Here is a 12,274-nt window from a genome sequence, read left to right on the forward strand (position 1 = left end):
TGCCGCCCCCCCGCTCTAACCGAGCCCCTCCTCACGCCCCACTCGCGCCGCTGGGGGCGGGGCCCCGTCCCGCGAGGGGCGGCGCGCCCAATGGGAAGCCACCTGCTGCCGCCCCGCAGCCAATCGCGGCTCGGGGAGCCCCCGCGCGACGCTGCCCCGCGGGCTGCGGAGGAACGCCGGCGGCTCGGCCCACGGCGACCCCTCCCCGCCGCGCTTTGCGACGCTTTCCCCCCCTCCTCCCGCCGCGTTGCTTTACGGCCCCCTGCTTTTCCCCCTGCCCGCGACCGTCTCCCCGGGCCGGGCGCGCGCGGGGGGCGGGGCCGCCGCGGCCAATGGGCGGCGAGAGCGCCGCGGGGACGGGGCGGGGGCGCGCGCGCGCTGCCGTAAAGCGGCCGGCGGGCGGCGCGCGGGGCAGTTGTCACCGGCGGCGGTAGCGGCGGCATCGCGGCGTGAGGCGGCCGGGCCAGGCGGGCGCTCCCTTCCCCACTGCCGCCGAGACGCCATGGCGGCGGCGCTGGGCCGCAAGGCCGCGGATTATCTGCGCAGCAAGGAGTTCAGGGACTACCTGATGAGGTGAGCGCGGCACGGGGGGCGTCGTCGCCGCGCCCACCGCCCCACCCGGGCGGGCGGCAGGAACCAGTGTCCCGTCCCCGAACCCCGCAGCCTCGGGGCGCCCGGGACGGGTAGGACGGCTGGCACGGGTTGACCCCTGGCGAGCTCGCCCTCGCCGGCGGCTGGGTGGGGGGAGAAGGAAGCGAGGAGCCGGCCCGGAGGTGTCGTGGTCTTGTCGCTCCCCTTGTCTCGCGTGTCGTCACCTCGGCCCGAGGAGCGGTCGGGGCTGTCACTGTCCCGCCCCGGCCCGGGCAAACCGGCTTTGACCTTGAAGTGACGCGGCGCGCTTTAAAGCTGCCGCGGCAGCTGCGCCCCTCCGTGACCTTCCCCTCCCGGCTGTGACAGCCGCGAGTGCCGCCCCGCCGCCGGCAGGGGCTCGCTGCGACACAGAGGTGGCAGCGGGCACAGGAGCCCGGGACCAGGACGGTCTGACTGCTGCCTGCCACAGGGGCAGAAAGAGCTTTGCCCTGCTATGGGCAGAAGCGAGCTTGATCACGGATACAGTCTCAAGCTCAGTTATTTGAATCTCTGAGTACGTGTAAGTAGGTACCTCTTTTCAGAGGCTCGTTAGAGCTGCACTGTCGTGGAATGTGGCTTAAGTCACCTCCCAGACGGCTCAGTGCTGGTGTCAAGCTTTGTCCTGCGTGCTGTGGTAAGGGATATGGCACTCTAGACTGAAACGACAAGACTGCGTTAAAGAACAGTTTTGGCATACTTAAATCTGGTTGAACCACTGTGCAGGAGTAGTCTCAAGTAGGCAGGCTGAAGTTTCTCTGGCTGATAGGCTGTTTGACAAAACTAACTAAATAAAAATGGTCTCTTCTAATAAAGGTGGTTGAGCAACCTTTCACTATAGCTGTTGCTTGCTATTTTACCTACATCTATTGTAACTGGTGTTTGATGTTGAGCAAGCATGTAGGAGGACATCTGCTTATCTGAGAAATGTAATCTTCGTTAAAGTAGCAGGAGGTGGTGTAAGCCTGTGTGGACGAGGGATTGTAAAATAAAGGCTCAATAAAGCCTTAAACTTAAGGAGGAAAGACTTAGATTAGATACTAGGAAGAAATGCTTTACTGTGAGGATGGTGAGGCACTGGAAAGTTTGCCCCCAATGAGGTTATGGACCCCCATCCCTGGAAGTGCTCAGATCCAGGCTGGATGAGGCTTTGAGCAACCTGGTTAAGTGGAAGGTGTCCCTGCCCATAGCAGAAGGATTGGAACTCGATGATCCTTAAGGTTTTTTCCAACTCAAACCATTCTATGATTCTAAGCAGAGGGTTCGTTTGACATTCACAAAATCAAGATCCACAGAAACAGTGGGACAAAAATACAAGAAGGAAGAGAACAACCTTGAAGCAAAACAAAAAGTCCAGATTAGGCTTCTGTGGTTCCTTTTGAAAGTCTTGAGGATATCATGTAAGCTTGATAGATGCATATTAGTGTTAACATTTAGTTAATTGTAACAGGATTCATGTGAAGCATGTAAATGGCCATTAAAACAGTAATCTGCTTCATAATTGGAAAAACAAACATCCAGGTGAAATAACAGCTGCTTCCTAATGCCACCACAGTTACTGGAAGTATCTTTCCTCACCCAAGACTGAAAACGTTTTTTAAAAAAAACTTTCAGATGTATTTCATCTAGTCTTCAAACAAGCTGTATATATGACTGTATTGCAATAAAAAGAGCATTCCACAGGTTTCTACCATTGTGGATGGAATGTGTTTTGCCTTGCTATATACAAACGTACCTGCTTCATTTGTACTTCTGTTACTGGGTGTGTCATGAAGGGCTAAAGTCAATTGCTCCATCTGCTCCGGCCTTTCAGCATTGTTTCTTGCTTACTAGAAGGTAAGTGTCTAAGTTATTGGCTTTATGTTGCATTTAAAATTTAAATAGCTGTCAATAAAAGGCTTGTCTGTCTTCTCCATAGAAGAAATGGAGTTATCTCTTTGCATTTCTTCCTGAAGGTGATTTCTTTCCCAGACTATAGGACTCTATCCTGAAAAAAAGTCCATTCTTTCTCTCTTTGCTCATAGAGCAAAAGTGTCCTTAAGGCTCTGAGACTATGGTGTCTGTTCTAAAAACCAGCATCTAATCACTGCAGGGAATCAAGGCTTTATAAACGTGAAATTTGTTTGTCAGAATTAATGAATTAAGATACTGTTAGGGATACCAGTGTTAGGCTTTAGATTACTTGACCCTCAATAGAATAAATGAAGTTACCCAAAGTGGTGGATTAAGTGCTCTATTATTATGGCTTGGGGCAATCAAAACTTGCAGACATCTGTTGGAATAAGTAGCTTCAATTTCAGCTTCATAACCTGCAAACATGAAAGCAAGCCTAATGAATCTGTGTTGCTTTGCTCAGGTGCACATATCTGGCTTTAGAATTGCTTTATGGTGTCATAGGTTAGCTTTTGGATCTTGCACAAAGAAACAGGAGAAACTGCTTTTAAAACTATCATTACAAATTATTTTTTCTGCCAGTTTCATATTGACTTTTCTCTAGTGGTGATTAATAGGGATCTGAATGACTGTAAATCATACAAAAATTTACCCTAACTATGTCTTAATGCTTCAAAATGAGCTGTAGGTCTACTTTTCTTGCTTCTTGTAAAATGCAGCAGTAATGTTAATTTAAAACTAGCTGATTAGCATATTAAAGCATGGTAGCTCTGTGTATTGTGAACCTGAAGTTGCATTTTTTCTCAAGATTCTAAAAATGGCAGCTGTCACTGATGTCATATTATCTAAGCCACTAATAGGCAGCTGCATCCTCTTACTTCCTATTGTATTGATTTAAAACGTCTTCTGAAAAACATCCAATAAATCAACTTTCTTCCTCTTTTAAGAGAGAAGACATCATTCTAGACAAGCTGTCATTTTCTTGTGGTAGAAGCCTAAATTGCTTTTGTCATATAATGAATTCCAAGGACTCCAAAAATCTCCTGGCAATAGAAAAACAAGCATGGAGATTGCAGTCTGCTGGGGCACTATCTGAAATCTCTCTTCCTGATCGGTAATGCAAATGTAGTGACTCTGTTAATATAGAGGGCTTTAAAATAGCCATAGTTCATTCCCTGGAAAGCCTGAGCACTTAAATTGATATGAGCTGTCTAAGAACTTTCTTTAATTCAAACAAACTTAAGAGGAGTTCTCTTCAGTAATAGAACTAGAATTAGCTGATCTTCAGTTCTCTTTAGTAAATCTTTAAACGTGAAGATATAATTTTAAAATAAAAAGTCCTCTGTGATCTGTGCTAGAAACTGAAGGACACAGCACCTGCTTGTCTTGTGTGCCCTGAGAACTGAACAATCTGCCCTTTTGCAGAAGGGTAGTGCCCTTTCCACTTAAGGGGTGGCAGTATGGGGAAAACAAATAGTGACAGTTCACCTATATTTGCAGAATGGTATCTAGCCTATTAATATTCTTATTGTCAGAATGAGGAAAATATGTGCAGAAATTTTAGAAAACGAAATCTTTCCCACTATAGCCTTTTTGGAATGAACTTAGTACTGATACAAGGTATTGAACAGCCCTGGGTTCCTCTTGTGACATCTAGACATTTAAACAGAAAGCTGACACTTGGAGACTGAATGAGTAAATCCAACAGTTGTTATCCACAGTTCTGAAAACACTAGTACAATGTTTCCTTTGTCAAGGGACTGAATGTAGTTCTTGAAGTCTTTGGAAACTACTAATTTGGAATGGAGTCATTTCAGAAATAGATGCATGCACATGGTGAAGTATCCTCACTATTGGATATGGTGCATTTGTTGCAACTCGCTTGGCTGCTGGATGCCTGTTTCCTGGAAGAGTCTATATGCCCTTGATTTACCCTCTTCTAGAAGTATAATAACTATTCCACTCCCATGTGATTGTAAGGACAACCTTACAAGACCTTAGCCAGAGCTGCCCACTCTGTTGTAGTATCAGTTTGATTCTATTTTAGGCTTTCTCTTCCCTGGAAACAACTTGCACTTCAAAAATTAAGGCTGACTTCTATTGGTGCGAAAATGTGGTGCCAGGAGACACATCTGAACTTGTTTAGTTAGGGTTTTATGAAAATGTTTAAGTGTACACTTGTCTTGTGAACTTCAGTTGACTATTGCTGTCGATCAGTTAAACAGAAAACAAAAACCAAGTGGTTTGACTAGTCAAGGGCATGCTAACAAAGCACCTTCAACCAACTGTGACTTGTAGCAAAGACTCACTGAAATGCAGATCCTGTGTGATTTCCTAGGTAGACCTGACTGTTTCCTTACCATAGCTATTTATAAAATGGTGATCTATGAACATGGAAATCAGTGTGAGGGAAGCGATAGTTACAAAGTGTTCTGCAGCTCAGAGCACTGCTAGGCTTTCTATTAGCCTACCTATTTCTCATAAGAAATGCCTTCTTTTAAGTCATAATTCAGAACTAAGTCTTATCAGTATCTTTGTTAGAAAGAGAGTGTTTAAGAGTTCTGAAACAAAAGCTTAGTAACAATCTTACATGTATGCTGTAGTCTAGCTTTTATGCATAGATCATTGTTATTACATAAACCGGTACCTAGATGATCACTTAAATGAACCCCATACTTGACTGAAGTGTAATTGCATATATCACTGAGAATGTGTTATAGCTCATGTTTGGTACAGCCACAGTTGGCCCGAACTTAGTGACAGGATCTGGTAGTCTTTGATTTGACCTACTTACAGAGGTACACAGAGAATTCCAAGTGACTTCAAAGCTTTCACTGAAGAATTTTAGCTGTTTAGCTTTGTCATGACAAAGCTAGATGTCTTTCGGCATCTCTTAAACTAGTTGGGGTGGGTTCTTGGGTGCTGTGAAGGGTTGAATGTCTCCCACTGACCCTAATGGGATTTTATGTAGCTGGGAAAAGGAGAGCAGCAAACACTTTTTACAGTGACAGCTCTTGTGGGAAATGGGATTTTGTTAACACTAATACACTGATCAAAGCTGATGCCATGACAGCTTCCTGACTTCTGCCTATCTTCTATTTATGGTACACTTCTGTCTGTGTAATTATGAAACAAGCTAACGTGGGTTTTTGTCTTCTTTCTTTCATGTGCTTTTTGAATGGAAAACAATGATGGTGCACTTGAACAGTACGGTAAGAAAAGGGAGGGGATTTCTGATTTCACGTTCTTCCTGGCTTCAGTAACTTGCTGTCTTTTTCCCTTAGTACTGTTATGACTTTGTTTGCAACTGAAAAGCATACTGCAAACCTCCAGGAGTGATGCATGAGGAATATTTAATTGCAAGTCTGAGGTTAAGGTGACCAAATGTTAGCTCCTTCAGAATATCTTAAATTAAAGGGGCTTCATTTTTTCCATACTTCTTGCTAAGGAGATCAGAGCAGTTTGAAACCATTCTTCTACATAACAGCAATACTGGTACATAACCAAACTACCTGGCTTATCTTTAATGGCCTTTAACCCAGACAATAAATGTACAAAATAACTCACACTACACTTTTCTGTCCTGGAGCCTTTCAGTTTGCCTCTGGAACTGGAAGTGGGTGTTTTACGCCTGTTGTACTGTGAATCATGATGTTATGAAAGATTTGTTCTTTTCCCAAGACAAAGACAAACTGTATAGGTGTAGTTAAATTCTTGTGTGTGGAGACTTCAAAGGGCTACCTGCCTGGTGGCACTTACAGTCTGATAGCCATCTCAAGTGAGACGGTTCCAAAATAAAACTCCTTGGCAGCAGAGAAAAGTTACTGCTGCAGTACTTTTGTGAACTGAGGATTCTTCAGCTTACATGGCCTGAATTCGAGTGGTCCATAATCTATAGTGTATTATTTCCTTATGTTCTAATGTCAAGTTGATTAAGTAAAAATGTCAAGTTGATTTAATTTACCTTTCAAAACAGAAGTTGTCACTCAGATTCTTAAAAGCTGTAAAGATTTCATAGATTCTAAAAAAACAAGCTTATTTTTCATAAACTACAGTGTTCAAATGAGACCCCTGAAATGACTAAAACCATCCCCAAATACAGGTAGTGTCTCTCCACTTAAAGTTTGCTTTGGTGTGGTGATGCTTACACAAGGTGTCTTGCGTTCTCACTGTGCAAGTAGTCATGGTTGTGACTAGTTGTTTCTGGTCCTCTTATTGTCCTTTAAAACTATTTAAATAGCTCCATTAAAACCTCCAAATCAACATCTTGTGTCCTGCTGAATTCTGTGAATGTTCTTGTTCTGTTGCTACATATCTTGTGTTTAAGTGGTATTGTAGATACACAGAGGTACAGTGTGAATACCATGTAGTCATGCAACTCTTCCCCGTTATGCCATGTTACCTCTGATGTGCTTGAGAGGCTTTAACCATTAAAGATGTCAATTTTCCTACCAGTAGGAATATAGCAAAGAAATGCTTTTATTCTGTTCTTCAGAATACTGTTGTTGTAAATCTGAATTTGGAGAAATACTGTATTGTTTTGCATATTGTACTAAAGCTGAACTATCAAAACAGTGTGTGTAACTAAAACTCACTTCTTTCTATTTTTTTTTAGCTAAGTTTCGTGTATTGCAAGCACAGGAATGAAGTGTGGCTTTTAGTCTGTCTGTAGTGTTATAGCAAGACTGGCAAGAGTATCTTAGAATTAAATTGCAAGAAATTTAAATACCCCCTGAGAATTCCAAATCGTTAAACACATTACAGTTACAGAAAGTGTCAGAAGAATGGATATAGTTGGTATCTGCAAAGCTTTTTCTTGCAAGGTGCATCTCTTTTGTCATATCTGGCCAAGTTACTTTTGAGAATGAACTTCTATTTACAGGAAGCTGATGCAAATACTGTGTGCATGTTCTGTGCAAAGGATTCTGGTGAAGCCTTGTTGCTTACAATAGTAATGAAAATTGAACTTGTGATACAATTTTTCTCAGTTCAGAGTCTTTTATATAATACCCATCAAAATAAACTCTTGTCAGTTTTTCTGACTTGATTCTTTCCACTTCTTATCTCTGTTTTTTCTGTTTGTGTACACACCTGTTGCTAACTGCTCTCCTCTGACCTTCATTGAATCACTGAGTTTTAAGTAATCACTAAGTTGTTTCAGCAATTGCAGATGAAGCTCAGGGTAACAGTTTGCTTTGCTTGCTGGCCCTGCTCTTTCAAAGAGAGGGTGTAAGGACGCACAAGAAGATGCTTGCTGAGCATTTCTTCATCCTCCGCATAACACAAAAACAATTTCAATTCTTCACTTCATCAAGTCCTTACATTTTCATTATATTTTTGAGGAGTCTTATTTGAAAGAGAGAAATGCTAATTCTATGCACAGAAGTGAACTGTAAATCTGAAGTTGTTATATGACAATGCAAATCAGATGCTTAATGACTGCTGGGCTGTAATTACACAAAATTCTATTTCAATGGCTTTACAGTAGTTCCTCTCCAGTCTGAAAGAAGATCCAGAGTAGGTTCCTGTACCTTTCCTTCTGAAGAGTAGATCCCACTAAAAGAAAGGTTTAGTTTTTTTCTCTTACATTAAAAATAGTCTCTGTCTTTTTCTTGGAATTTCACCCATAACCCTGTCCTCTAGTTTTGTGTGTCTAAGAAAAAACTGTAAGACTACTGCAGGAGATCTTTGTTTCTGTTTAACTTTATTTTTGTTTTCCCTCTTCACAGCACTTTTGGGGACCAGTTGCCAACTGGGGTCTTCCTGTTGCTGCTTTTAATGACATGAAGAAATCGCCAGAAATTATTAGTGGCCGAATGACATTTGGTAAGACCTGAGACACACTTCTTGTTAGTAAACTGACTCCAGAACACAGTTTTTGTCTTTTAAGCAATGATATATTATTAGTTGTCTGCAAACTTGTGATCAAAGCAGATGTAGATATTTGATATCTTGTTACATAACTTCAGAGGCCACTTAAATTGAGGTACTGAAAAACTGCAGGGCTCTTTTTTGGAAAGCTTCCCACTAATTTGGGAGGGGAGAGTGAGGCAGGTCTTGAACCTTAGCAGTTTTCGAGACCAGACTGTCTCCTGAAGTATAACTCTTGTTATCTTGCACTATTGCAGACACTTGTTCAAAATGTATCTCTTTACCCAGTTTTATTCTTTCTATAAAGAACAATGATACTTTGTGGTTAGTGTGAGATTTAAATATTTATCAACACTGACTACTTGAAGAAATGGTAATGCTTGGTCAGCAGGGTACCAGAAGCAGCAAAGACTTAACTCTTTGCAAAGTAGTTGTCTGAGAGACTATTGTGACTCTTAATGAGAAATTATTTTTAAATGAGAAGTTATTTTTAAATGCATAAGCAATATTTTTCCACCTTTCTTTGGAACATGTATAGTTTTTGCCTCTATATTCAAATTCTTTTCTAGGACTAGAAATCTAGTAGCTTTAATTTATTAGCTTAACTTTGGCATTATGTCTCTTCCTTAGTTCACTTAACTTAATTCAGAGTAATTCTTCTTCCTACAAGCACAATACCTTTGCCTTAAGGAATTTTATAGCCTCATCATCATTAGGCTCTGCTTAGAGTAATTCAGTCCCTGAATCAGCTTCCTTGAGACAGAAGACTAGTTTAGATAGTCTCCAGTACAGCAAAGCTGTTTGGCAAATAGTGTTTTGGTGGCAGCTACCCAGCTCAGCAGTGTTGAGATGCTTTTTTAAATTTTTGCAGGTGTATATAGTTTGGTGTGTGTACAGAACCCGGGAAATGAAAAAAGAGTATTTGTAGTTTAAAAAAGGCTGTTTTCCTTGAACTATTAATTTACCAATTTTTTTTCTTTAAGCCTGTCAGAAGTTTACAAAACTAGTGAATTCTTGGGTTGTAGTTTCCTGTATTTAAATTTAATTATGGTAGGAGAGTAGATCAAAATAGTTTCTCATCTTTCTGGAAAGCAGGTAACAAAGGTTCATGTTTCTGAATGTTCATGGTTTCCTGGGCATCGAAAACTCCTGATCTTAAAGTCCATTTTAAAATGTTCCCAGAAAGAACTGTGTTAAGTGGTTAGTGTCTTTAAAAATACTTCAACTTGGAAATTGTCAGAATAATTGTATAGGACAGACCATTTATCCTTGGGATAAACTCTTTATTTCCTGGCTGAGATACTTTAGATAATAAACTAAAAAGACTTCTGTTGCATCACAGGATAGTGTATGAGCAAAATGAATTCTTATGGAAGGCTGCAGCCATGTAGATTTTCTTGTGTAGCAGAAATGAGCACTGTTTGTGTTTCCTTGCATTAGATCCTCACACTGGACATGTTTGTAGGGCTGTTGGAAAACTCAAAAGCAGCAACAAATGTTCTACCTGTCCTTACATTGTACTAGTAGGAAAATTATGATTCAACAAAATGCAGATATTTACAATCTCTTAATAAGATCTATCATCTTTTGCAGCACTATGTTGTTACTCCTTGACTTTCATGAGATTTGCCTATAAAGTGCAGCCAAGGAACTGGCTTCTTTTTGCATGCCACTTCACTAATGAAGTTGCACAACTTATTCAAGGAGGACGACTGATCAAATACAGGCAAGTTACATTTTAAAATGGGGAAGTCATAAACTGATGGCTCTTGGAATACTCTGCTAGTGATTTTTAACTGTGGTGCAAAGCTCTGCATGGTTTCTGAACTTGTTCTAACTTCATAACCTTTTGCAAACCTGTTAACAAGCTTGTTTTCAGTAGCAGCACTTTTTACCTTGCACCTCCGTTGAACCTTCTGAGGTCTGCACACAGAAAAGGCAGGAAGCCCTTATGGTCAGCAGTGAGTGTAGACAGGGCCTTCAGCAGCTGCTGGCTATTTCTGGGGTGGTTTCGTGCGTTCTATTGGTTAGTCTGCATGTGTCCATCTTGGCAACTAATTGCTGAGATGGAAACATCCATAAAACTGTGAAGGAGTTGTACATGGGAAAGAGAAGTCACACAAAACCTATCAGAGCTGACTGTTCTATACATGAGGTAGGGCCAAGTGAGTGTGCCTGGGGAACAGACTGCAATCAGTCTCACACCTTCATTGTGTAGCAAGTAGTGCAGATGCTGCCCCAAGCAATCCTGATGAATCAGGATTATGGCTTTTCTCTTTTCTGCTCCAAGAAATTTGTGTGGAGCAATAGGAGGATTAAACCTACTGAACTATAAATTAAAAAAATGAGACTCTACAAAACTGCAACTGGGCTTGTCTCTGCATAAATCACTGACCAATGTCCTTCATTCATAAAGTTCTAATGTAAGTTCAGAGTTTTTTAATAGCAATTGTAGTTCAGTATTCACTCTTACAAAAGCTGTTTTTCTTTTGGCAGGCTGGAGAAACACAACTAAAAATATAACTTGAAATAAGCCAGGGAATGTATTCATCCTGAATTACAACCAAGAAGACATGCCATCTACAGTTGCTGTGACAATTACAGTGGGGATGAAACAGAAACACCTATTAGGAATATGACCATACCAAGAATTCTTCTAATAATTTTTCTATCTTGCCTTTTAAAAAGTACTATTCAGCAATGTAAACCATTACATTTAAAGTCTTGCTGCCTTACTGATGTTTAATAACCACCCCTTTAATAAAAAGTTAGCCACCCAAATAACAAACAATATTTGAAAACCAACTTTTTTATCTAACAGTCTACAAAAGGGGCCCATGATGGTTTGACAAAACTAATTTTAAAATCAACATGAACAGAGGTCAGTAAACAGAACTGTAGGCGTTATCACTGTTTATGTATTAACATGTTCTTAAAAGCCATTTAACTTGAGTGCATTCATTCCTGTTCTATCTCTTCTTTTCTAACTTAAGCAGTGGCTTGTAATTTACAAGAACAAATGTGTAGATAGGCAGCCTGGAAGTGAGCAGCCATCCCTCTTCCCTCACTGCATGTCTTGTCTCAGTAAAGAGACTTCATTAACATCCATTTTTATGTTGCACACTCTTTAAAGAAGGCTTGGAAAAACAAAAGCATAGCACTGAATGAAGGAAGGCAACAAAGTTTGGTACTCTTCTTTAAGAAGTTCTAAGTAGATTTTATTTTTTTCGTACTGTTTGAGTTATTCTAGATGTATGTAATTCTTACACAGGCAAAAACTAAACTTGTTTGGAGTCTAATATCTGAAAGACATAAAGTGCCTTTCAGTAGTTTATGACTTCATTGTGAGAGTGGTTTTCGTGCATGATCTGCCTGAAAGTTACATTGCTGTAAAGATAAAAGGCAAAGAATGTGAGAATGTATGTTACAGATTTTTTTTCAGTGCAGCGTTTTTGAACAATAAACATGTTCCACATGGCAATAAAACTCTTGAACACTTGGAAAAGTTTTGTTTTTCATACTGTGATAACAGACCCAAAAGTGAAATTTTATTATGGAGTGTCACTTTATTACTGTAACAGCATGAAGCAAAAACAGGCTGAAAAAATAAATGGTACGTATGGAATTTAGGTAAGTGTCCTCTGGATCGTAATACCTAAAACTTCTTCCCCCTAGCAGGAAAGAGAGTGTGTGGGTACTTAGACTGAGTAGTCCTGCTGTAATAGGCAGGGTTCAATTCAGAGCTCTCATTATGCAACTAAGTCAATATTAATTGACCATCTTCTAATTCTACTGTGATGGCAACATTTTTTGATGGGCATACAAGGAAGAGGCTAAGAGAGCACATCTACTGGATGGGTAAAGCTGGTACTGACTGCTGCTT

At 41.0% G+C, this 12,274-nt stretch overlaps 1 protein-coding gene across 1 annotated transcript; it reads left to right on the top strand.

Annotated features, from left to right (window-relative positions):
- The first annotated feature begins 387 nt into the window (after positions 1-387).
- MPC1 (mitochondrial pyruvate carrier 1) lies at positions 388-11,896 on the top strand. Its single transcript, XM_032102451.1, has 5 exons — positions 388-573; positions 5,729-5,732; positions 8,250-8,346; positions 9,985-10,117; positions 10,888-11,896. Exons 1-5 carry the CDS (start codon positions 503-505, stop codon positions 10,904-10,906), a joined length of 324 nt encoding a protein of 107 aa, XP_031958342.1. The 5' UTR covers positions 388-502; the 3' UTR covers positions 10,907-11,896.
- The last annotated feature ends 378 nt before the right edge of the window (positions 11,897-12,274 follow it).

This window comes from Corvus moneduloides, chromosome 3 (assembly GCF_009650955.1).
Source record: "Corvus moneduloides isolate bCorMon1 chromosome 3, bCorMon1.pri, whole genome shotgun sequence".
NCBI lineage: Eukaryota > Metazoa > Chordata > Aves > Passeriformes > Corvidae > Corvus > Corvus moneduloides.